Consider the following 26,809-nt stretch of genomic DNA (forward strand, 5'->3'; position numbering starts at 1 on the left):
TTATATTATACGGCGTAATAATAAATAAATATACAGATTTAAAACTCGATTCTTTGATACAAGCTATTAACTAATTCATCATCGAAGTACGTGGTTCGGGAGATCTCCATCACTTCGACTGCATACAAGATGTATTTAATAACTCTGTGTGGAAAACAAGCTACCAAGCGTGTAGAATATTGTCACGTAATGGTGACGGCAGTACAGGCAGTGAGAAAGACAGCGAAAGAAGGCTTCCAAAAGAAACTGACCTGGGCCCACAATGAAATGAATGACTCGGTGGCGGCGAAAGCAACAAGCGTTTTCGGCGGTCGTCGAACAAAATGTCGGCCGCTCTCGGCCGTGCCCAATTTAAAGCCGATAGCGAACTTTCGAGATACGGCGTGCAAAGTAACCACAATAATCTGGAATATGGTAGAATCGGATGCGCCTGGATGCGAACAATCGAGATAAATCCGGTCGCGTCTTGCATCGCAAAATAAGCGATAAAGCCGCGTGCCGGCAGCTTTGATGAATTAAAAAATTGGCATTGACTCAACTTTGATAACCCTGAAATTCAGCAAAAAGCAAGCACGCTTGCTAAGCGTCTGAGGCTCGTCCATGTCCGCTCTGCTACACGCTCGCGACAGCCGTTCCGTATCTACATGACCATGTGCTATGACGTGGTATCACATAGTCTTACGACACCCCCATCGGATGTCACCACGTGGCTTCACATCACCCCCATCGGATGTTCTTAAGGGCAAAGGTCACCCAATGTCAAAGGTTAACTAAAGGTCATGGGTCAAAGTCAGGGGTCAAGCGTTCGATACCTTAATTGTACCACATATGGTCATACACGGCTACCCTTGGTTGGACTGAAGGTCGTTCAAGGTCGTTGTGCTGCCTACCCGAACACTGCTTTACCTATAGCGTAGTGAAGCTTTTCGCTTCAAAACAAACAGTACAAATATTCGCGGCTATATGGGCTAATGGACGCGAGTGGGGCAGACAGTGAGGGAAGGAAGATCCGCAGACTCACGATGGGGTCTCCGATGCTGCGGAGGGCGCGGATCTCCTTGGGCCAGATGACGTCGTAGAACTGGATGATGTACGGGTCCCGGCTCATGACCTCCATCTTGACGGGACCGATCCGGAAGTAGGGGTGCGGGACGCTCAGGTAGCAGCGGAGGTCCTTCTCCTCAGTCGCATTCTGTGGTCGTCAATACATGAGTGAGATATCCGAATGAAAATGATACTGAGGTCGGCGCTATAGGGACACAACGGGACATTTTACCCCACGTATATCTTGCAGCGCGTTACAGCTGATCACAGTCGTGCCACATTAATATGGACATCTCGAATTATGGACAGTCTTTCTAGAGGGTAAACTTTTTATACGTACAGGTGAGACCAAAATATTACGGTTTCCGCTTCGGCGTTTGAAAATTTCTCGCGCGTTGCGATGATTCCGGAGCCTTCCACTACGGCACCTCTATCATTCTTCTATCACTCTCGCCTTCCTCCCTTCTCTTATTTTCCAATTGTTTCCGTAGAGAAGGTACTAGGGCTTTTAAGGTTCATACGCAAGCTCACGAGCGGCGTGTGCTAGCTTGTATAAGGTAATTATAATTATTGCTAGAAAAAGCGTGCTCCGTAATATTACGGCCGGGGCTGTACTTACACTATGCTCTCTGGATAACGGACAGACAAAAATACAAAATGCTAACTGGGACACATGTATATGTGCCGCGTTAATGTGGACAGTGTGGTGAACAAATTCTGGACTACTTCCACTCGGTATTTCGTTTTCTTTTCCTTTCCTTTCCTTTCATTTCATTTCCTTTCCTTTCCTGGGTGCCGGACAACCGCGAAAGGTAGCGAGAAAGTGCAAATATATGAGTGATGGCCCTTTTGTTGGTAGTGGTTTTTTTATTAAAATAATAGTAAAAAGGAAGGAAAAGATTTTCGCTAGCCCCGGCATCTGCCATCGATACTGAAGCACCTGAGCTGGGGCGGCGGAAATAAAGGACAGCAGGCAGAATGAAGAAATGAAACGAAAGAGGTGAGGGGACAGGAAGAGAGGATAGGGGGAGAAGTAATATGTACAAACTATTTACGCAATAAGAAATGTGTCCAGGTTGTGCGCGTGATTAGCTGATGTTGGAGGAATTAAAACACACGCGCACAGCACTGTGTAGGTTACAACTGGAGTGGGGCGTCCAGTTATTAATCGTTCAAGGTAGAACTCGCGGAGCGTTCGGTCACTGCGTGTAACTATCTGGCGGAGAACAGACGGGACGTCAAGCCCGTGTGTTCGAGGAATGCACAGAGGCTCACCAAAGTTCGCTCACGAGTGCGCGCACTGCCCTGTGGCCACAATAGCCCTTTTGTGTGTTTTCATGCTTTTAAGTGCCGATGCCCACGTCGAGGCACCTTCCCATTTGCAGTACTGCATGAATTGACGTGAATAAAACTGTCTCTACAGCTTGGGCTACGTTTTAAGCCACCTTCAGCAGCTGCCAGCCGACTTGAGCATAGGAGCTAGCAGTTCATGAGAAGTCAATAATTGTAGTAGGAGGTACATCATCACGCCATGAGACGCCATTGCGCGCCTTAATTGACCACTGGGCGCTTCATACTGCACATTACTTTTTATGGGGCATAGGGTATTATGGGGACTTGAAGCTCCTATGGTTTTGTTTAACTTCCACTTGTAAAATCATGTTGTAAAGGTATTAATGTTAGTAGATAAATGCATAGGCGAGCCTCGTTCATCCGAGCTTGCTTTAGTCGAACTTAGTTTATTCGAACTGAGGCTTCGGTCTCGTCAGCACGACGCTTTGAAGACAACTCGCTTTGGCTCCGTTTACTTCGAATTCCGTCTATTTCGAAAAAATTTTCGTTTATTTTCGAGTTCGACTTACTGAGCTTCGACTGTATCACGATATCCTGCTGTTGCAATTTCCTTTGTTCTGCACCAGTTCACTCAGGTGGAATCGCAGTAGAGCAAGTTCCGAATTTTCACCGAACGTAAGGGATGCATTCTTACTTGCCCCGTTTCTGCAGTTCATATGTTTAAGAAAGCAGTTCCGGAAGCGATACAACTATTGCAGGCTTTATTTGGTGTCCTCTTTCAATTTCTAACGGCAAATATGTGATAAACTCATGCTCAGTATTATGTATGCCCTGAAAATCGCTACTGCTAAGAACTGGCTGATGGGTGCGTTGGTTGGATATTGTCACGGTGTGGTGATGACAGTCGAAGGAGCCATGAAGACGGACAAAAGTTCTTCTAACAGAAAACTGTTTATTGGGCTGACTTGCGCCCACAATGGACTGAATCACTCGGCGGCGGCGAAGCGACAAGCCTGATCGGCGGTCGTCGAACAGAATTTCCGCCGCTGTCGGCCGTGCTCAATTTAAAGCTGATAGCGAACTTTCGAGATAAAGCGTGCAAAGTTACTAGAACATTCTGGAGCAACGTAGAATCAGCTCTGCCTGGCTGCGATCAATCGAGATAAATCTAGCCGCGTCTTGCGTCGCAAACAAAGCGATAAAGCGGCGTGTCGGCAGCTTTGAAGAATGAACAAACACTGCAAAGATTCGCGGCAATATCATTGCCGTTCCTAATGTGACTTAAAAAAAGGAAGATTAAGCGAACCACGTTATGGCAGAAAAAAAATGGCTCCGTTATGATAATAGAGGTGTGGAAATCTGGGTAAGAGCTCAGCTCCAGAGCCCTCAAGAATCTTACCCGGACTTTGTCTCCCCGGCAGAGGTTGTTGTATGCCTCCAGGTATCCTTCAGCGTAAGGCACACTGGCGCTGGGAACTGCCCTCTGGCGGACTTCCCTGTAACCTTCTTGGGTGTGCGGACGCATGCAAGCAAAGGCAAGTGAAGCGCAAGGCGTTAGGTTAAGGCAGTGAATAACGAACAAAGCGAATAATGGAGGAAGAGGGCGAGACAACTCACCCGTGCTGTAGCGTTGTTCTTCTTGCAGTCGCTGCTGCTCCTCCAGCTAGGCAAGACTGTACATATCAGACTCGTGGTTGGGCTTAATGAGTGCGCGCTCTCTTAGACGTAGCATAAATTGGCGATTAAACAGCGATCACACAGCATATGGGTCACACTTGAGCGCCGAAGTCATCAGTGACGTGCGCAATGGAACAGGGTAGTTAACAGCTCTGATCAACAGCAACATAATTAAAAATAATTATAAAAATTTCTAGTTTCTCTTATAAATATATACCAAGGCACAGTAAGTTCAGCAGCACAGTAAATGGTCAGAACTTTTTGTTAGTACAAGTGCATGTCTTGGTATTCATTTGTTCAGGAGAAAACAGTAATTGTAAATAATGCAGCATTTGAGCATGTTAAACGCCCTAAAAAATGTGGTTATTTAATATTTAGTGTCAATTAATTATGCACACAACATAGTCGCCACTTTTCATGATATGCTAAAAACAAATAAATCTAGAGCGTTATGACTGTAGCCCAGACAAGCATATGGGCGAACATATTTAATCAGTGTGGAATGCATAAGTTGTCAGAATTGCACAACCTACGAGGATTGCTCTACCTCTATACTTAGGTGTCAGCGTAAGGACCGTGTAAAGTCCTTCCTCAAATATTGTGTGCTGCTATGCTATGTTGGTAGTGTGACACTGTCTATCGTATTCCAAGTCTTTAGAGAGAAGAGCTTCCTCCCCAGGTAAAGTCAAGTATAGATTACAGATTGAGTGTTACTCGTTAGAAGCTTGACAGTACAGTAAATGAACTAACAGGTAGTAGAGCAAATACAGGACACGGACACTTCATGATGCTGGACACGGTCATTAATAGCAAAGCAGGTGATAGTAGAGCACAGCAGAAGGGCGCCAAAGCAAGGCCTTCGCCCAGATTTGCTCTTTTCCTTACAACGTCTTCTGTGCCCAGATTCCTCCACTACCTCAATAGACATGTTACGATCTTGATTTAGCATAGCTCCGATCCCGGCGTGCTACTGTCGAGCGTACGTACCTGTTCCAAACTGCTGGCCAGGTAAGCGTGCACCGTCCTGGGCGTGATAGAAGGGTGTTTCTCGAGACTAAGCCTCGTGAGCGCCTCCTCGAACCACTTGGTCGCGTGCTCAAAGTCAGACTTGCTGTACAGCAGCTGACCGAAGTAGAGGCAGTCCCGGGCTGCACATCGGAGCGAAGGAAGAGAACGTGTTTTGTGAACATATCTGCTACACTGCCTGCCATGTATGTACATAAGTGTAGTATTTGCTTACTTTACTAAAACAAGAGGACCAACCACAGGCTCCGACTACGGAACTTTCTTCTGTATAGTATTTTTTATGTTCCACAATGAGTAACAGATAACTTGTTTACATTCTGATTATGGAGGAAAATGCTAATATCAAGAAAACCGCTATTAGCTGAACGATTTGCGATGGTGACTAATAACCATCACCCTCATTTTGCATAACAATTGTGCTGCGCTGTGTCGTTGAACATTATGACGATGACAGAGGAATTACGTATAAGTTCCGACTTTGAAACCACAGTTAGTTACGTAAGGCGTTGTTGTGTTAAGTATAGAAATATGTGCGTGTCCTCATATTTTCTCTTTGGGTACATTGGGATCTCGTAATCCAGCAAACAACGACAGGTCTCCTGGACCACACGCTGACATAAATAAAGATATTTTGCCTTGCTGTTGACCATCAAGTTACGTCAGTTCTTGCTGTCATACATATATCATGCCGGATTCCAACCGAACATTACGTCACGTCACGATAGGCTAGGTTAGTTCGTTACGTTAGGTCTCATTATGCCAGGATTACACTGTAAACATTGTAAAGAAACAGCTGAAAACCTGCGGAGAGACATGACACAGTACGGGAACTCTCTTGTCCAGATTAGGTTAGGCTAGGTTAGGTTAGGTTAGGTCAGGAAATCGAATACCGGTGAGATGTGCGGTGGCCTTGTGTCCCATGATGACGCCCCGCGCCATGTCGGTGAGGTTGAGCCGGTACGTCTTCTGGATGCGAATCAGCGCTTCTCCGGCGTCCAGCAGGTCGCTCTGGCGCGGGAACGTGTCGTTCGACTCCAGCATCAGGCGCTCAATCTCTGCAAGGTGCGAGCACAAATATTGATGAATGTGCACATGTTATATATATATATATATATATATATATATATATATATATATATATATATATATATATATATATATATGTGTGTGTGTGTGTGTGTGTGTGTATGTGTGTGTGTGTGTGTGTGTGTGTGTGTGTGTGTGTGCGTGTGCGTGCGTGTGTGTGTGAAGGGAGCCAACAGTCACCGAAACCATAGGGGAATGTTTAATTTATTTTATATGTAGTGCTAATCAGTGTGATAATAATAATTCGATTAATCTATCGTGTAAAGAAAATTACTTATAAAGAAGCAGAAAAACACAACCACGCCGCCGGTGGCATCCGAACCCACGACCTCCGAATATCGCGTCCGGTGCTTACCAACTGAGCTACTGCGACGGCTGTCCGATCTGCTGATCTCGTGGGTATTTATGCTAATAGCTTAACGTCGGTTCTGGCAGTCTTGATGCCATAGGTAGCATAAGAGGGCTCCCGCACAGTTTCCGCCCTCGCCGTTAGATGACGTTCCACGTCACACTCGCGGTATGACAGGACGTGCTACGTCCGCCGCTATGGACGAGGGTGGCGCTGGTGAACACTTTCAAGTTTCGCTTACGCCCAATAAACATAAATACCCACGAGAGCAGCAGATTGGACAGCCGTCGCCGTAGCTCAGTTGGTAAGAGCACCGGACGCGATATTCGGAGGTCGTGGGTTCGGATCCCACCGGCGGCATGGCTGTTTTTTCTGCTGCTTTATAAGTAATTTTATTTACGCAATAGAATAATCGAAGTATTATTATCCCACCTATCAGCACTACATATAAAAAAATTAAACACTCCCCTATGCACCTTGGTTTCGGTGACTGTTGGCTCCCTTCATAAGTTTGTGAAATGAGTCGCTCATTTCCTTTACCTTGCCTGCATATATATATATATATATATATATATATATATATATATATATATATATATATATATATATATATATATATATATATATATATATATATATATATCCACACGCGAACACAGCACCATCCGGAAGCAATGAATCAATTGTGCTCGACTTAACTAACAATACTTGGACGTATTGCACACGTCAGGCGTGCCTTTTGATTGGTATGCCGCCGAGTAAATTTATAATACTTCAACCGCATCTCTGCCACCTGTTTGAGCGAATATTTTAGACGCTACCTTCTATTATCTTTCATCGCGCATGCGCATTCATTCACGATGATGATTGCCGCCACCAAAGCAGGCTGATGACGGGAGCCGGCAAATGACTGTCAGCAAATACTTATCGGAAAACACGAGGGCGTGGAGGCTTAAATGCGCTTTGGCCAAAGAAATTGCGACATCATTAAGATAGGGTGATCGTTGGGTATGCGAATGGGTAGAACGGGGAAAGGCAACAAGACAACACGACGCATTTGGTGATGTCCGGCAGGAAGAGCTAACAACAGTTCGGCTCTCACTTCACACTCGGGTTCAGAGCAAATCAAAGTGGGTAGTGCCGTCCTCCGAAGTCAGTGCCGTCCTCGAATGCCACAGTCGCCAGCAGGTCATCAATTTGAATTGATTTATCTTAGATGTCACTTAAGCGTCATTTAGAATGAGAGCCGCGTAATTTAGTAGCTGGAACCGACCGAGGAATCAGCTAGATTACACACCGGGAGCCAGATAAGAATGTTAGCGTCAAGGATGCAGGTCTTCAGAGACATCAATCTAACAATGAAACCTTTGTATACGGTCTGAATGCTCGCACACTTAAATCTCCATTACGCAAAACAAACACGTACGCCAATACTGGCTAACAGGCAGACACCGTTTTTGAAAGTATCGAACCCGCACTTGGGACGGATGCTTTACGAACATCACTCGCCACGCAAGTCCATTGACTGACTCGATGATGCTCGAGGCCCAGGTACGAACGGCTTTAGTAATGAAGATAGACTGAGCCCCGGAGGCCAGCTTGGCGCCGTTAGGAGGTCGTAAAGACGAGGTGCGGCACGCCCACTTTATCGATTCCCAGACGCCACTTCGACGGCCGTGGCCCATGCCGTGGCAGGAACGCGTGTTTCTTCACGGAAATGCGTGACGTCACCCGCTTTTTCTTTCTTTTGCTTCCTGAGTAGCTGTGTGCGTGCATTCAAGGCCCTTCACGTTGCCTGCCGGGAAAGAGGCCTACTCGCATAAAACAGCTTCGACAGCTGTCGTTTCTTCCCATGGGATTCTCACGAAGAGTGAAGGACAAAGGCTGAAAGCGTGACTGGCTCCGGGCGCCAGATCGCGTTACCTTCATTTACTATTTGCGCTTATTTGTGCACCAGGCATGTCTGTACGGCAAGGAATTGGCGAGTTGGGGTTTATTCGTGTAACTAACGGTATAATCAGCGCGAAAGAGACGAACACAAGGAACGCGAGAAGACGGTACACGCGCCCAGATTTCGAGGCAGTTAAAGTGTTGCAGCAACACCGAGTGCCCCTGGTGGCTGAGGCAATACACAAAACCTGCCGCTGCTGATGAGAGTGGCTGCTGCAGTACTTTTAAGGAAGCTATCAGAATAAAAAAAATTTCTGAGCTCAACGAATGAACAGAACACCTCACTTTAATTTTAAAACACTCACTTCAGCCGCCTCGAGCACAGCAGCGGGTGCTAAGCCTGAACGACTGTTTCATCTTTGGGCCGCACCGTGTAACTGCGTCGCTGCTCCTTTAAGCTTTCGCTCCTTTGGTGAAAAAAAGGTGCCTTTGCGGGAAAGGCCTTCGAGGAATACCGTGTGACAGGGGTACAAGACGAGGTCGTTCCTCACCGATCCAGTCCGGCTCCCTGAACTGGTGGACGATCTCGTTCCAGTCGACCGAGAGCCGCTTGATGGTGGTGTACGCGTCGATGGGGCTCGCCGTACGACTCTCGTACTCCACGTCGGGAGAGTGCGTCAGCTGCAGGTCCTGGGAGGCCGTCGTCTGGTAGTACTCGTTCAGGAAACTGCGCTCGACGCGACGGCACACGCGCGCATACAGTCGACGACCGTCGAGGAAAACAAACGTTCAGGATGACGTATACGTTCGATTAGAACCCTAAAACCAATAGTTTGGGTTGGTCAATTTGGTTTATAGTCAAACAGACAGCACGCGCCGAGTATGACGACACGGCAGGCGTTCAGGAAAACATGACAGGGGCCAGTCCAGTGTTTCCGTACATTAAAAAGGAGCGCAAGAACACATGAATATTTTCCGTGCAAGTACAAACGAATAAAAGAACACAGTATACTGACGACAGTCTTGTATTTAGGTAGTAATAAACAATAGGTTGTCGTTATTCGAAGCATGAATGCATATTGAGGGTGAGGGTAAAAGGCGCAGTGATCCTGATGCGGTCATCTCCCTATAGTGCACTTGACACAGCAACACAACGTACATGTGCAGTGTTACAACATGTAGAGTTTCGCACATGCAAATATTACAACTGAAAATTACGATGCACTTCGGTAGAGTGTGTATTTCAGCAGAGGAACCGAAGAACACAAGAACGTGGAAATGCAATAATGTATACAAGGCTAGCGCCTATCCTCTTTTTTTCCGCGTGCTTCTTGTGTCCTTGCGCACGTTTTGTCGCACCTTGACGAAAACTAACAACACGAAAGAAGACACCATTTCCCGAAGACGCGAATGGTCCTCACCTGCGCAGGTACCCGAGCTTGGTCTCCATGCGGTGCAGGAAGTCTCCGACCTTGTAGACCAGCCTCCGCTCCAGGGATACCAGGTCGTTCATGTGGGCCACAGAAGAGAAGATGTGTCCCGCGCTTACCGACTCAGGGCTGAGCAGAGACGCCACCCACAGTGTTGTGAGCGACGCGAGGAGTAGCCGGCAACGCATCGCCGGGCCGGGAATGAGACGGTCCGCAGGGTAGCCAGAGAAACACCTGGGTGAACGCAATACATCTTCGTCAACAATCTTTAGCCCAGCTACACCGAAACATGAAAAAGGAAAATAGGCAGGAAAGTCACTTGAACCTCGTTCAGGTAGTCTTTATGACCATCACCAGAAATTCGGGCGAGGAGCTTCTATAGGCGGATACAACTCAAGAACGAAGCGGCCTTTCCCCGCCAAAGGGCCCCCTTCCAGCCAATGGCGTCGGCAGACTCTCAGGAACCCCCTAGCGTAACAATGCAAGGAGTGGCGTGAAAACACAGGGAGGGGACTATAACCCTTTTGTCTGCTTCGGTCTTGAGTTGTATCCGAGCATAGTTCCCCTGACTGACACCACGTGGCGCATAGCTTTGAACATTGAAAAATAGCGCGTTGACATCGTCCTTGACATAACAAAGAGAACGATCGAGTGGTTGCAGAACAAGCCGTGATTGGCTGCTATATACTTATAAGTACTGGCTGGACACTCCGGAATTCCCTATTTGGTCTGCGATTGCCGGTTGCCTCTGCTATCGGCCCGATTGATGTGACTGGTCAGTCACTTCATCTGCCTTTGTTGTCTGTCATGAATGATGAGCCAACGGAAAATCTTGCGCACTATGTTAATTGCAATCGTGCGAAGATGTCTTTTGGATGATGCAAGCGAAGAGGCGCGCTGTGATAACAAAGATGCTCTGACAAACCATGGACTTCTCTTATTTTTTCATTGTTCCTCAAATCCCATCTTCAGGTTTTCGTAGCATTAACTTAAATGCTCCGACACAGTAGTATTTGCTGCGTTGTATTTCTAACACGCCTTTGGTTGGCCCGATGTGACCGCCGCGTGCAATAAAAACAAACAAACAAACAAACAAACAAACAAAATGCTTTATCCCTATTTAGTGCGATAGACCGCAGCAGCAGCCGCGAGGATAGGCTCTCCGCGGTTGCCTAAAATGCGCCAACCCGTCTTCTCAGAACATGTCTTTCCAGCACAGGCTTAACGTCGCTTTTGCCTATTTTTGTCTTCATTGCCTCGTACGCAATCAGCTGCCTTTGAGCCCTAGAATTCGCGAACAAGGAACAACGCAAACCTCCTTTCCGCACTGATATAAATTCCGTTTGTTTGTGTTTTTTTAATTTTATAGGGTTTTCCTTGGAGGTTCTTCGCAACACTGGAAGCGTGTATACGTGCACCACGTCCATGCAGTCGTCGCGGATAGAGCAAACAATGCCAACGCGCTCGCCTTCGATACACGGCCTGGCGAGGAATGCGGCAGGTCTAAGACATAATTCCTTTTTCTCCTTCCGCAGTGGGCCATGCTCCGCGCTCGTGGAAAGGAAAAGTGGTCGCCGGCACAGGCAACGACATTCGGCGCCAAAACCGGGCGCCCAGGAGCGACACATGGCGACACTAAAAGCTACCGTGGATGTGACCGGCACACGGAACAGGTCTCGGCGCGCGCGCTGAATTCGCTCTGTATGCGGAAGCGTCGCGAATCACGGAGGCCTATTGCTGCGTGCGCTGTAGGAGTCGGCAGTGCGCCGTGCAGGTGTTGGTGGTCGGAGATACGGAGATGCAGAAAAGGATAAAAAAAAGTAGTATGAAGAAAGGTGAGGGCGTTGGAGTGTTTAAAACGAATCCTATTGATGACTGCATAAATAAACCTGAAATGTGACTGAAATGGCGCTGAACATGCGTGGCAGTGTAGACTGGTGACGTTAAATATCTCACCAACAGTATTGTGAGCATTTCGCCGCTCATAATGCGGGCAACACGTTGAACAGGCCTTGTACACACCGGCAGCACTGGGGATCGAACCCAGCACCTCCCCCAAGCGGGGCGGACTCTCTATAGCTATAACAGTAGGATACAACTTAAAAAGCAGCAGCTGTAAACACTTGGCTGCGGTCCGCGGCGTCCTGTATTACTCCGTGGCCAGTCACAACAGCAAACGAAATCAGCTTTCTAATGTTTGACTTTATTAAACAAGCTGGGTATCAAAATTCTAGAGCTTATAATTTTGTTGCTTGTCATTAGCTTGTGTAGATAACAAGTTTTAACAACGGAATACTTTTTTTTTGTCGTGGAGGAACTCTGTGTGGCGGTCGTGAATGTGGGCGGAGGTTCACTGCACACTTAATTCGTATTCGACAACAGGCCACCGAAGCGGTGCTCAGAACGCTCACGATCATGATGTCTCAGCTTACTACAGGTTATCGCTGATAAGGCCTGGGTTGGCACTCGTTCTGATATCGCATTTCGGTCGCCTTCTCTCATGTTGATCAATGCCGGATAACTATCCACAAAACCAAAGAATGGTACTGCTTAATGCCCGTGTGTTGCTCTTGCTGCGTACTTTACTCCCCCCCCCCCCCCCCCCTTACCTCCAAACTTTGCTCCTTCGTACTTCTTCAGCTTTTACGAAACGCAGTCTATAAAGCACTAGTACTCACCACGCACTATCGCCTGAGCTTTTCTTTTCGAACGCACACTTTCTAACTGTAAACAACTCCATCCAATTAATGTTCCTAATGAAAAACTTGGCAGTGGCTTAACTTGGCTAACCCTGGAATTCAGCGCAAAGCAAGGACGCTTGCTAAGCGTCTGAAGCTCGTCCATGGCAGCTACGCTAACACGCTCCTGACAGCCGTTCTATATGTACCCACACGACAACGTGGCTATCACATGGTATCACATGGTCTTACGATACCCCATCGGATGTCATCACGTGGCTTCACATCACCCCATGGGATGTTCTTAAGATCAAAGGTCAACCGGAAGGTCAACCAATGTCAAAGGTGAAAGCTTAACTAAAGGTCATGGGTCAAAGGTTCGCCACCATAACTGTACCACATGTGGTCATACACGGCTATCCTTGGTTGGGCTGAAAGTCGTTCAAGGTCGTTGTGCTGCATATCCGAAGACTGCTTTACCTAGCGAAGTGAAGCTTTTCGCTTCAAAATTGATTTTCTGGCTTTCTAGGCATGTTGATGCTTGTCCGGCAGCAACACACAGTTATTAATGAAAAATTGATTTAAATTTCTTCTCGCAAATCGATTTATACTCTTGACGTTTTCACCGTTTTGAAGAGAATGGTGAGTTAGCGTAGCCTCTGGGATCCGCGTTGCTGAATCGGTGTCGACGTGAGCATTTTAATTGCGAAATCAGCCGCTGATGGCGACACCTGTATGTCGATTTTTCAGTATTTTATAGCTTATAAAATCTCCTTTTTCGGCGAGAGTCGTCTTTTAATGATTTGAACGCGGTGCCCTATCGAATGAGGGCAAATTTTATTTGTCTGTTGGAAAATTTTCCAGAAATATTGAAAAATTGCTAGGTAACTGTTATGGAAATATTGAAGGTAATGACCCATTCTTTCGATGCGTAGTAAAGTCTGTTTTTTAGTTTTCGCTCGCATCGAGCAGTTAAGACAGCCATATAAAACCAATGGGGAACGTTTTTGATTTGATTTGATTTGATTTATGGTGGTTTAGCGTCCCAATGCGACTGAGGCTATGGGGGGCGCCGTAGGGAAGGGCTCTGGAAATTTCGACCAACTGGGGTTCTTTAACGTCCACTGACAACGCACAGTACACGGGCCTCTAGAATTCCGCCTCCATCGAAATTCGACCCCCGCGGCCGGGATCGAGGGAACGTTTTTGACGATAATAAAAACGTTGAGCTCTTCTATGCAAGCCTGTCGATGGAAGATCTGCGGATGTATTGATTGCTATAGTGAAATTTTAGACTATATGAAAAAATTGCGTTCATAAACTGTTTTTTGTTGAAAAATGCTTCTGTCCAGAATTGCTGGATATGAAATGCACTTTTGAGCCGAAACTGCAGTTCGCCCATGTAAAGGAATTCAACGTGGAGGATTCACCGTGCTGTTCCCATTGCTTTGGTATAGAGTGCCAAGCGTGACAAGGGTACAGTTGGCTTCAAAACTGTATGCAACGCTCAACCGCTGCGCTGCGGACAGTAAAAGACAGCAACTGCACTGTCCATACTTTCGTGCAAGAGTTACCTCTGGAAACTACCGGCTGCGGCATTGTTTAGCTTTGTTTGTGCTGCCGTAAGCCGCTCGAGAAACTGTACTTGCAACGTTCCAAGCGTAGCACTTTTCTCCACTTTCCATTGACAGCGTTGCTCTGAAGGACGCGAGTCCCTAACACGCATGTACGCTTAAGTGACCGAAACAACGTCATCCGCGACCATGTCCCACGTGGAAGCCATTGGCTCCGATTCGCCCTAAGGCGTCCCAGAGTGACTTTTCTTCGGGCTTTTTATCCACTCAGGAGAATACGCAGTTCCCTTTCAAGGCGGAAGAAGGCTGACAACGCTGTCGATTCGGATTGAGACATCGCAGCGGACACATCTGGTCTATTGTTCGGAAAAATCGAGTTCAGCGCTGCGCAGCATCCGACATGAATCAATCCGAGACGATTCCCCGCTCGCGCAAGGACAGCCGACGTCATTCGAGAGCACAATGGCACGTTGGCTGGCGAAAGAAAAGAGTTGGTATAGCGTCTACAGTGCACAGTATTCTCTTTCTAGGGCAGTCGCTCCATCGGCTCTGCTGGGTTCCAGGAGGCTTCATTGTCTGTTGTCCTTTCACCGCTACCGCACACACTATTGTGGTCGGCGCGGCCTCAGTCTATAGAAAAGATTCGACGTGAGTAAGCTGTTGATTCGGAATAGTTGAGTAATTTAGGAGGTAATCAGCATATATTGGGAGCACTGTTGTTGCTAATGGATGCAACGCACCAAGCAATGGAGATGAAAATGTCATATTCAATATTACGGGGGGAAAAGCAGCATGAATAAAAGACCGAGAAGAAGTTAATGATGTTTTAAATGAAATTAAAGAAGACAAGGACGCGGGAAAAAACTGTATTGCACAGAACTGTCAACCTATGGTCCATTAATAAAGAATAGCGCATTCGGCGGTGGGCGCGAGTCAGGTGGAGCGGAGAGATTATGAAACTATAGCTGATGAATATAACTACGGATGGTGCCGTACAGCAATCATTGGAAGTCTTTTGGGGCGGAATTTTTCCAGCAGTACACCAAGCTCGACTGACGGTGGCGACAAGTCCAGATTTCTTGAACATCGCTTTTAATTCGCAGGCAATTGAGGAATAGTGTAAGATACTGTTGTGTATATTTCACGGGAATAGATATAACCATGAGATGCGTAGCAATAATTTGCGTTTAAAGTTAGTCCATGCGCTCAGACAGAGTAGTGAGTATTGCCACAGAAAACCAATGGGGTACGTTTTTGACAATAATTGTGAGGCAGCTGTGGAATATTGTGAGGTACTGTTATGAACGTATTGACTAGAGTGACCTAATCTTCCGACGCGTAGCAAAATCTTTCTCTTAAAGTTTGCCCTGTGCTCGATCAGAGTATATAAGGCTGCCCTAGAAAACCAATGGGGTTCGTTTTTGACAACACATAACAAAGAAACTACAAGCGACCCGAGGCGAGATCTTCGGCTGTATTGATTGTTACGGCGCAATCTTACTATATGCGAACAATTTGCGTTCATAAACAATTTCTCCCTGAAAAGAAATCTGTGTTTGAATATATCTCAAGTCTTCTGAAAATTATCTTTTTGGCTTTATTTTTCTTTTCGGCAAAGATGTGACTGCGAGAATAAATCGACTAAGCAACGCAGGCTAAATTCATAGGTACAGCCTTTGTCAAAAGTAAGCAGCCCAGGGAGACTTGCTTCTAAGTCGCATAGTGGGGGTCTTGTAGCATCCATAGAAGCCCCAACTTTCGGATAGGTGAGGACGAGAGTTCATCTCCCCTTCAGGAGATTAGGGACTCTTACCATGCATAACGAGCCACATAACACGGCTTAGGAGCAAACTCCTTGAATTCTAAACTGTTTGCAAATGGTGTACACCCCTTGAAGCAGCTGAAACACGCGCATTAACGAGTCAGACCAAAAGCTTCAAGGGGTTACTTATCTTACTCCAGGTAATAATTTAATGTTCAATGGCTTAGTATACTTGACTTAATCATCAAATACTGGCTCAGAGCGTCAGGCAGGAGTTACTTAGTGGTCGGACGAATTGCAGCGAAATCAAGTTTGTGTACTTCAAACGCACTAGGACGCACGAATTACAAATCGCGCTGTTTCTACGTAGGAGAATCAATTAATGAATGTCGCTAATTTATTAATTTCTGTCTTTTCACTACAGTCGGATAGAACTCAAGAACTAAGCAGCAGATGACCCCTCAATCATCAAGAACTGCACGACGTCATCTGTAACTCTCCAGGGGACTTTTCAAAGGCTTTGCTTTCCGTAAAACTTTTCTGAGCTTATAGTGAAAAAAAAAAAAACATGACAGTATTGTTTTCAGGACACTACATACTCTGCTGTGCGGAGCAAATTATTTAGGAAGCAGGATCAAATAGAGCTGCGAACAAATAAATGAACGAACGGGTTAAAGATGAACTGAACAGTATTATTGAACTATATGCCTGCACTGTTAGCAGCATAGAAAAGTTCTTGTTCCGCCGTCTACCCGTGGCACGGATGGTTGAATAGATCATATCTAAACAGCTAGTGTTTCGTTTGCACCTGAACCACGAGACGCAGTTAGCAACTTGTGGACCTTCTTTACCACCGTGAGAACCGACCGACCCACTATTCACCTCTGCATTTGCATTTCCACCCGTCTGTAATCATTGTGACGCAAGCAAAAAAAAGCTAAACTCCGCCCCCCTCAACAACCGGGCCACTCCTAACTTCTACCTCTCTCACCGTGCAAATGCGTAGTCTTTCATGCTTCAGCATCCGACTCCGATAAACCTCCGACAAACCGTGATAGCCACTTCCTGACCGCCACAGAAACAGCTAGTCGAGTACGCACGAACAACGTATCGAACCACGCACACACATACACACGAGCACGCGTGCGCAGTTCCGCTCAATTACAGGGCCAACCGTAGTGCGGTCGTGCACGCTCCCTACCGAACATGCAACCCGTAATAAGCGCGACCCGCCCGCATAACGAGGTAAACACGCCGCTGAACCCGTACACATACGCAGAGGTTCGCCTTTCCCAGCGCCAATGCAACCGAAGCGCCCCACTGCGGCCACCACCGCGGCCACCGCAGTGGGGCGCGTCGGTCGGATGGTCCTCTCGTCCTTGCAGGCATACACTTGAGAAGAGTAGACTCGGGTCTTCGAGCGTAGCGGTCTGTCACGTTTTGGGGTGTTCGCGAGCAGGTCCGCGCATGGCGGCGCGCTCTGGGGGGTAGGGGCAGAGTTCCGACACCATTACGCCAATCAGACGCGGCCATCTCAACGGAGGAGTGTCCGCTTCACGATCGGCCCCACTGATCGCTTGTCTCATTGACTGCCCTTTGTTGCTAAGCCGTTTAGCCGTTTCGGTTTGACAGCCACGAGTAGTGCGTGTGTGCGTGGGGGGTGGGGGGGTCATCTTGTGTTGCTGCCGCTGGCCTGAAGTGCCTCTTGTCGTGACGGTTTTCTCTTGCAATGTCGTATCTGTTTGCTTCGGCCGTGACGTGTTCGAGCATTCGGTTCGGGCGAGACGAGGCGGATCGCCATCTCGAAAGGGTTGAGATAGCCGCAGTCGCTCCCCGACCAATTGCCGAGACAATGGGCGATGAATGGGCTGGCTTTACTATGAGTGCGTACTGTTGTCTTTTTTTTTTTGCATTGGTGAGACCGCCGGGTCACTTCCTCGTCTGTTGACCTCCGCATCGCAGGCTCCAGGCCGAACGGCATGGAGACTGTGTGCCACATGTTTTTGTCGGCGGGATCCGCATCTCTGCGTACGAGGCTATCGGATAGCCTGTTACTAGCAAATGAATTAGTACTGGGAAAGAAACTAACGACCAAGTGAGAATGATATTTGTAGATACTAAACTAGAGAGTCGTTTAATTTTTGGCAATTCAGAATGCGCTTGAATGCTAACATTTATTTATGTCACACTGCGCATTTATTATGTCAAGAGCTTTAAAAATCTTTGGAAAAAACAGCAACACCATTATGGTTTTTACGTTGTGAACGCTTAACGGCTTACACCTTTTAGGTTGCACACAGGCCATGAAGGAACTAAACTATTGCAGATATCGAAACGATCTTCTAGGCATAATGAAGCGCACAGCGCGGTTCGAGAGACACACCGTGTGTAGGATGAAGAAACAGATAACACAGCGCCAGAAAAGGGCGACATTGTTGGCCTTCCAAGCGCAGTGCCAGAAACATGCAGGCTTTTTCGCGCAGACAAAAAAAAAAAAGGCCTCGTGTCTGCAGGGATGATGGACACTTGAGGGACGTCGCGAAATTCGCTTGTTTTGAGTAGCTGGAGGGGCGAATCAACAGAGGATGTCGAGTCGATGTCACGATAACACGTCGGTTTATTTTCCGGCTCAAGGGTACAGACAGGGAGAATCCATCTGGAAGTGATACCCAGCTTACGGGTTTTTGTTACTGGCAGGGTAAGCTGCTTCGTGCCGCTGGAAAATTTCGGTATTCATGTTGTCTATGTGGCACTGATCTTCACAAAGGTATTATAGATCAGATGCGCAAAACGGAAGGGCGAGAGCTATTCGTGAAAATTGCCTCAAACCTACGCTCTAAGCATGAATACACCTATATGTGTGTAAAAAGGGAGTAAGCTCCCTTCCAGCGCACACACTTTTATAGAAGGGCGTGCGCTGGAGGACAGCTCACTCTCTTTTTTACTCCTTTCCGTTTAAGAGTGTAACCAATGAGGGGGCCTCGTGTGGGCTACGTTATCAGGACACCTCCTGCTTACCAGGACCTCGAGGAAGCGCTCGTCAAATCAGGTGCGGCCCGGCAAATTCGCCACCCCGCGCCTCCCCTTGGCGCCATTTTTCCTCCATGCTTGGCGCCGTTATTACTCTCGCAAATGTTCTTGTTGTCGTCTGTCAAGTAGTGCACCCACTGACTTGCTTCCGGCCAACCGACAGTGCTGCGTGCTGTCGCCGTGAGGTGGATAGACAGCGGCGGTGGGCGACAGACAGGAAAGAAACTGCTCCTAAAAAGTACGGACCTCGCATGTCCTGGGAAGCTGACCCACACAAGATGGCGCGGATGGGGTGAAAAGAAAGAAGCACTCGATGGAAAGCGACGCACTGCAGGAGGCGAAAAATTGGTAACTGCGAAGGGAAGTGGTTGACCCGCCGCGGTGGCTCAGTGGTTAGGGCGCTCGACTACTGATCCGGAGTTCCCGGGTTCGAACCCGACCTCGGCGGCTGCGTTTTTATGGAGGAAAAACGCTAAAGCGCCCGTGTGCTGTGCGATGTCAGTGCACGTTAAAGATCCCCAGGTGGTCGAAATTATTCCGGAGCCCTCCACTACGGCACCTCTTCTTCCTTTCTTCTTTCATTCCCTCCTTTATCCCATCCCTTACGGCGCGGTTCAGGTGTCCAACGATATATGAGACAGATACTGCGCCATTTCCTTTCCCCAAAAACCGATTATTAAAGGGAAGTGGCCGTCGCTTAAGCGGATGAGCTGCCCCGCAATGAAAGCACCGATGGGTCTCCACTTTGGCGCCAACCTTTTCCGCCGACCAACGCGAGAGCAAACATTCCAGTTCCGTCTTGAAGCGCCAGCTCTTTGCCGCCGGCGGTTTCAATTTGGAGCCGCGTTCTTGGACCTCTGCTTGGATTTCGGGTTGGTGCATGGTTCTGCAGTGGCTGTGTTTGTCGGAAGTAGAAATTTGCATCCTGTATAGAATGGTGACGCCTGGAAAAACCGGCGACGTTGACATCAGAGCCCTTTATAGTTCTGGTTGTATAATAATAATAATAATTGGTTTTCTGGGGAAAGGAAATGGCGCAGTATCTGTCTCATATATCGTTGGACACCTGAACCGCGCCGTAAGGGAAGGGATGAGGGAGCGACGTGAAGGCAGAAAGCTCCGTCAGCTTCCTGCCGTAACGTAGCTCTGTTCATTCGAATCTGTCCAGGCATGTTTTAGTGCTTGTAATTGCTCATTCCTACTTCGGTAATGTTTCCGGTGAGATTTAACGACACGTATGAAACGAAATAGCTTGCACACTTAGAGGGGTAAATGGAGCGGTATGCATGCAGCGGGAGCCCTTCAACCACTAGGATAGGAAAAAAATTATAGTAACCCTCCCCTTAGACGGATCACCCCCTTCCACTAATGCTCTACCTGCATTTACTGATTTCTAATTGCTGAAAACTGATTACGGCAAGATTAAATAATTATAATATTCTCTCGGCCTTCGCCATTAATCCTATAATTTGCTTCAGAAAATCGTGGCTCTGAGCGCCCCTGGAGGCACTTTCCGGCAACTAACGAATAGCGCTGGATACGAGGGCAGACCAAACTGGCAAGCACATGCAGGAACGCACAGAGAAAGCAGTACAGAGTTATAATTAAAGCTAAAATAAAGAAACAGAAGAAAATTTTTTATGCATCTCGGCTTTGTTTTTGGAATATATAGCTATCTTTACAGTACACGGACATGCAGCGCAAAAAAAATAATAAGTAAATGCCAACCGCTTGTATAGTTTTCCTCATAACCTCACCTACTGCGCTACCCGAAGGGTCGGCTCCAAGAGGGAGGCAAATCACACGTCCAGTGATGCTGGCAGATTAACTGAAACGTGATCTGTGTTCTGAGTGTGCGCAGTTGCAGTGTCTTCCACTGCCTCAGCAGCGCTCATAGACTCTGAAGACCTTCCGTTTGTACCCACCGTGTTGAGAACCAATACTCGCCCTCATTGACGCCTTCCGCACGCATTACCGTCGGCGCCCTTTGAAGTGCAATCACACCGGAGCACTGCACGCGCGCACATAGACATTAACCGCCCGCCAGGCGCGTTCTAGCGACGTTGCATATGGTACAAATACAGTACTGCGCGCTCAGTATGTCGGACTATTCCAGGAAGATATAAAAAAAAACGGTCGCCGATATGTATACCCTAGGGTATTGAACAAATACACCAGGCCAATGACGTCCGGCACGCATGCCTGCTGCAAGGGCTCGGGCTTTGAGTGGCAAGCTCCCATCGCGTAAGGACCTGATGCAACGGCTGACCTCCAACGACGCGATCTGGCTCATTATCAACGGGAAACGAATTCGTGCTTGACCCCGGCCAACCGCGTCCATGCGCCGTACCGGACGGACGTAGAGAGGCTGGCGCCCTGCCTGGTTTTGTTTCGCGCAGTTATTTTTTTTATTTTTTTGCTTTGCCCGGCTGCCGAGGCTCGCTCTTTCATATTCATTCGCTTGACCTGGCCCCTTGCTTCGCGGCTTCCTACGGCAATCGCCATTTTACTGCTTTTTTTTTCCTTCGCGCGCTATTACAGTCGTGTAAGGAGAGAGCTAAAATATTTTCTTTTAGTACCGGATTCTTCGAGCATATTAAAACGTGTGTTGATTTTGCCAGTAAAGCTGGATCCTTGGCTGCCGTATCTGGCTAGAAGTATGCGGCACATGGCCAGAAGGCATCACCTTATCGAATGCCGAGTTCACAAAGCAGTTGGCGCTCAAGAACGCATTATAACTGGTCGGCGCCGTGAATATGGTAATCAGTCGCTGCGCAGACACTGGTTAACAACTAATTTTTATAATTAGCGAATAAACTCAGGTTCGACCCCTGATAAGCTGATACCAGTTGTGGCATCTATAGCGGCCCTTGGTTTTACGGTCAATGGGTGACGACTGACGAGAGAGAGAGAAAGAGAAAGGTCTTCTCCAGGTGTTTTTCCCTTCTACGGCGCGATCAAGAAGCCAGCATGAGGTCTATGAATATGGGGTTATTTTTCGTTCTTTTACAAAGACCTCACCATACGAAATGTCCCTTCTAGACGACATTGCCACACAAGGTCAGGAGGGTTACAGCCACCCTGGCTCGCACGGCTGAGCTTTGCCTGGATAACATTATCTTCGATCCAAGTGCGTGCTTTTGTGGATGACGGTATCTTGGATCCAGGTATGCCCATTTGTGGATAACATGCAGTCGACTGCTATCGGGATAACCCTCAAAACGAGAAAGAACGTAGGTTTTCAGTCACGAAGCAATACACCGCCAATGACGTTGCAATTAAGCCTCGGCGTCCTTCGCAGAATTGTGGCTTTGAGACTGTTGAAGGAATGCAGCGGCGACGTCGGTAACTGGATAAATGCTTAATTTCCAAAGATATCTGTACGTCTCGGTTGACATTTCAGCCCGCTCCATTTTGATTGCAATACCCCCCCCCCCCCCCCCCCCCCAACATCAATTTCCGTTTATCTGAGGTGCAACCCTTAAAGGACTATAAACACCAAATTTTTGCTTACGTGTTTTCTTCTTTAAAACGATGCGCTAGACTTTGGTATACACAGAGCACCCGGTGGCATTTGCCTACGACCGCGAAATAATTTATAATTGAATTTGACGCAGTTTCGGTTTTCGTTTCATCAACCGAACGATGGCTGTGAAGTGTAGTTGATGTTTACGTCAAGTGACGTGCGAACAAACGGCATTATAAACGCTGGTACTTAGTTTTAACTCGCTATAGACAGCACTTAAACCAGCCTGCTTCAATAGCTACAAATACAACGAAGGACATAAAAGCAGTTATATGGCTGTTTTTTTTTTTCGTTTCCTCGCGTGACCTGAACATCAACTGCACGTCACAGCTATGCATCGGTTGGTTGATGAAACCGAAACGGCATGAGAGAAGAAATTTAATTATATAGTTATTAGCGGTTGTAGGTGAAAACCACGCGCTGATAAGAAAACACGAAATAAAATCAATCAATCAATGCTTTTTTTGTCAAGAACAAAAAGGTACATCCTCTTCTATTAGGTGTCTGTAGTCCTTTAAAGTTTTCTCTGCTAGCATGTCCCTCCCTATGGTATCTCTTATGGTGCATATTCCTCTCAGAGGTGCGCAAAGCGAAGCATTCAAGCACACGCAGCCAACAATCAAGCTTCTACGTGGCTCCTCCGTCGGCAGCTTATAAATGAGCTAATGCGCCTGACGAAGGCGTTGATGAAGCAGTATGTACATCGAGCGACGGCCTAGCGGCTGATGCCCTGGCCACGAGCGATGTTTCAGGAAGCGGGAAATGCTTGATATTCCTTGATGACTGATGCCTGCGTACGCGCCAGCCGCTCACGATCTCTGAATATGCATAGAACGCGTGCGGTTAAAATTAGGATGGCAAGCGCACACCGTTTAATTCTCGAAGCCGCAGCACTGAACCACATGCAGGCTTGGACTGTGTCCTGTGGGTCAGCCATTTTTAATGAGGCGCTGGTACACCCTTGCTTCGGGAGGCATGTTGGACTACTTAGCAAATGAAGCGTGGTGTTATGCACTGGGAGGCGGTGCAGCGGCGCTTTAACTATATCAAAAAGCGCTCTTGCTGGTATCTCCGAAACTGGAATGAGTGCGCGTCACTAAATAAACAGACCAATAATGCAGTTGAACTAGTCGGCCACTTCCGTTCGATAACCAGGGCAGCTCTTCGAGTTGGCCTGTAACGCACTCCCTTTCTCTCTGGCCTATAGATGGAGCAGCATATATGTCCGGAAACCTAACGTGACCAAACCATTCCTGTGGCCCAACAACTATTAATTTGCGTTTGAGAACGAGGTAACCGGTTTTAGGACTGGCCGCAAAATCCTCCCCCCCCCCCTCCTTTTTTTCTTTTCTTTTGCGCAGGCGAAATGCTAAAATGCCGCTTTCGCGAGTTCTGAGTGCAAGATTAAAATACATTAAGGGGTACAAATGTAGCCCAGAGCCCTCGACTTTATAGGAATCCCGTTTAACGAACTGTTCGACGGGAAACGAAATTAATTATTACATGAAGGGCGGCTGACCACAGGCAGGGGCGAAAGTGGACGGAAGGGGATTGAGAACTGCTTGACACTTAAACGCGGCTCTCTACGTGCAGTCGGCTTCAAAAGTTTACGGAGCACGGGAGCCTTGAAAAAGTAAACTTTCTTCTGGCCGGTGGCAGCCTTGTAGCAATGGTCACGTGTGCAAGGGCAGACCACGTAGGTCGACTCAAAATACGCTACACATTTCTATGCCGCGAGAAGTCCGGGCTTCTTCCTAATGGTGGTGATCGCTAATGGTGTTGGGGATGCGGGCGAGATTAGTCTTGCAGCGATTATGTCATAAGCAGCCACTCCGTCTGTGCTCAGGCGAGAAAAAAAAATAATTTCATCTCCTGCACCAAGTATATATTCTGCGTGTTCTGTGGGCTTTTTGCGACCGACAGTGCACGCGTGCTCTCACATTTCCAGCGGTCTACCGCATATATGCTGCTCTATGCTGCAACTGTACCGTTCCCTATTTCTGGGCTACATGCGGTACAGTCTTCCGATATTCAGTTCCATTAGAAAGACAAATATCAAGATTCTTCAAAGTGTGCAAGCGCAAGCTCTCCGTATCTGCCTTGGACTGCCTAAATGTGCATCAACAGCAACAACTGTTCTTGTTGCCCGGGAACATCCTGTTACTACATACATTGCTGTTGACACCATGAGAACACATATTCGGCACCTCACACGGGTTCCCTGTCATCACCTCGCAACACTCCCAATAATTAGGCCGCGTACTGCATTCGCCAAAGTCATTGAAACTCATCGCGCATATCTTCCATCGGAGTTCACCCCTGCATCAAGACCGTGCTCACCCTTATGGAGTCTTCGTGAACCTCGGGTTCACCTCTATATTCCTGGAATTACGAAGAAAGCTGGTGTATCACTACCCGCTCTCAAACAACTGACATTGAATCACCTGCATTCTTACCACAGTCACCGCATACATATTTACACAGATGGAGCAGTTCACTCGGCCAGTTCTGCGGGGTCGGTGGTGATACCGGCCAGATCCATCTTCATGAAAGTGAAGACGACCTATCCAACATCTTCAGCTGGTGCGGAACTCGCAGCCTTACGGGCTGGGGTAGAGTTCATCAGTCAGGAACCTCCACATGACTGGACGGTTTTCACCGGCTCTAAAGCAGCCCTTCAAGCCCTGCAAGCTGCGCTACGCCGCGGGTCGCAGGAACAACTTGTTGCTGAGATCCGTCTACTGTACCACGGCACCGTATCCAAAGGTCATGACATCATTTTTCAATGGCTGCCAGGACACTGTGGTATTGACGGTAATCACCAGGCAGATGCGGCTGCGCGTTCTGCTCACAACGACGGACTTCCAGTGAAGATCCCAACATCAAGACCTGACGCTGCGTGTGGGCTTCGCCCTTTGGCGCTGGAGCTCACACTTTCAGCGTGGAACACGGAGAGTTTTGCAACCCTCCGCCTCAAGGCACTGGACCCTGAACTGCGCCTTCGCCTTCCACGTAACTTAGCACGTCGCGAAGCAACATTGTTATGCCCTTTATGGATCGGCGTTGCTTTTACCAACCACTATGCTTTCCGGATGGGGATGGCCGACAGCCCTGCCTGTGAAAGCTGTGGTTGTGAGGAGACCATAGCTCATCTTCTCTGTGAGTGCCCTGCATTTGCGAGTGCAAGACATACACTGTGTTGTGCCCTGGACCACCTCGATACTCGCCCATTAACAGAGAAAAAGATCCTCGGTCCGTGGCCACAGCAGTCGACTGCCCTCAAGGCATACAAGGCACTCTTTGCCTTCTTGAGAGCGACTGGATTGAGGGACAAATTGTGACAGCGCTGTGCGTGTGTGTGTGTGTTATGCCTTTTTTCCCTTCTCTTCCTCCTTTTAGCCCCCTAATCCCTCTTCCCCAGTGCAGGGTAGCCAACCGGAACCCCTTTCTGGTTAACATCCCTGTCTTTCCCTCCTCCTCTTCATCTATCTATCTACCGCATATAAAGAGAGACGGCCAAGTCTGACAACCTCACTCGCGTAGTAGTTTATCGTAGGATTAAACTAAATCGGGGCAAGGCTCACGCGCATATATTGTATATACATATATGCGTCTGTAGAGAAAAGAAGGTCGACAGTAGCGTGCGCGTGACACAAACACACGCACACAACCCCGTTAAATTTGCGTCACGCACGACGCGTACTCTACGCTGCACATCATGGCGTGCGCCGTCCGTAGGGCGTAGTACTATACCTGCGTATACAGTGGGGGGTCATCGCGCACCTACCCCGTCCTGAAGAAGACCTCGCGGCTTCGCACACACATGCCGTCGTCACACGCCCCCCCCCCCCCCCCCCCCCCCTTTCTGTTGCGTGCACGTTGCCGTCCGTCGGTTGTGGCCGAGGTCGTTCGCCGTATTCGCGGTCCCCTTCCTCTCTCTTTTTCTCTGCTTAGTGTTCCACTTTTTTTGGCCGGCGTCCCTTCGCCCCTGAGCGTCACCGGATGTCGCAGGACGAGCCTTTGCACGGGGTAGCAAGAACGCCAAGGCCGCCCGGACCATCTCTTCGGTGGGGATCTATAGGGGGAACCCAAGAGGCGGGCGCTGAGATGCCTACTTCGGCCAGCCAGTCAGCGCACAAGGTGACCGTGTGTGTAATGCACCTTATCTGGAGGCGAGATGCGACGGCCGGGCGCCATTTAGGTGACTGGCCATGGACGGACCCGAGGATGAGGCTCGACTGGTCTGGGAATTAGGTTGGCTGGCTATATGCCGCTCGGTAGCGTTCTGATCTGCCGGGTTTGTTGGAGTTATTAATTGCATTGCGTGCGTATGCTTAATGAAGCAAACCTGTCGACTGGCCAGGCCTTGGAAGCAACATCTTAATTATGAGAAAAAAAGAATGTGAGCCAAGGACGGCCATCCACGTCGAAAAGCTAGTATAGA

The 26,809-nt window shown here is 48.1% G+C and overlaps 1 protein-coding gene across 1 annotated transcript in view; it reads right to left on the reverse strand.

Moving 5' to 3' along the window:
* LOC144106371 (prolyl 4-hydroxylase subunit alpha-2-like) overlaps positions 1 to 26,809 on the reverse strand; it is a 49,018-nt gene that overhangs the window by 13,178 nt on the left and 9,031 nt on the right. The window contains exons 2-8 of the mRNA XM_077639151.1: positions 9,787 to 10,029; positions 8,917 to 9,092; positions 5,931 to 6,095; positions 5,002 to 5,162; positions 3,955 to 4,000; positions 3,737 to 3,843; positions 1,022 to 1,192 (exon numbers count right to left, since the gene is read on the reverse strand). Of these exons, the coding sequence (XP_077495277.1) occupies positions 1,022 to 1,192; positions 3,737 to 3,843; positions 3,955 to 4,000; positions 5,002 to 5,162; positions 5,931 to 6,095; positions 8,917 to 9,092; positions 9,787 to 9,983 (1,023 nt within the window). The 5' untranslated portion in view covers positions 9,984 to 10,029. The remainder of the gene's footprint in view (positions 1 to 1,021; positions 1,193 to 3,736; positions 3,844 to 3,954; positions 4,001 to 5,001; positions 5,163 to 5,930; positions 6,096 to 8,916; positions 9,093 to 9,786; positions 10,030 to 26,809) is intronic.

The sequence above is a fragment of the Amblyomma americanum genome, chromosome 10, assembly GCF_052857255.1.
Source record: "Amblyomma americanum isolate KBUSLIRL-KWMA chromosome 10, ASM5285725v1, whole genome shotgun sequence".
NCBI classification, from domain to species: Eukaryota; Metazoa; Arthropoda; class Arachnida; order Ixodida; family Ixodidae; genus Amblyomma; species Amblyomma americanum.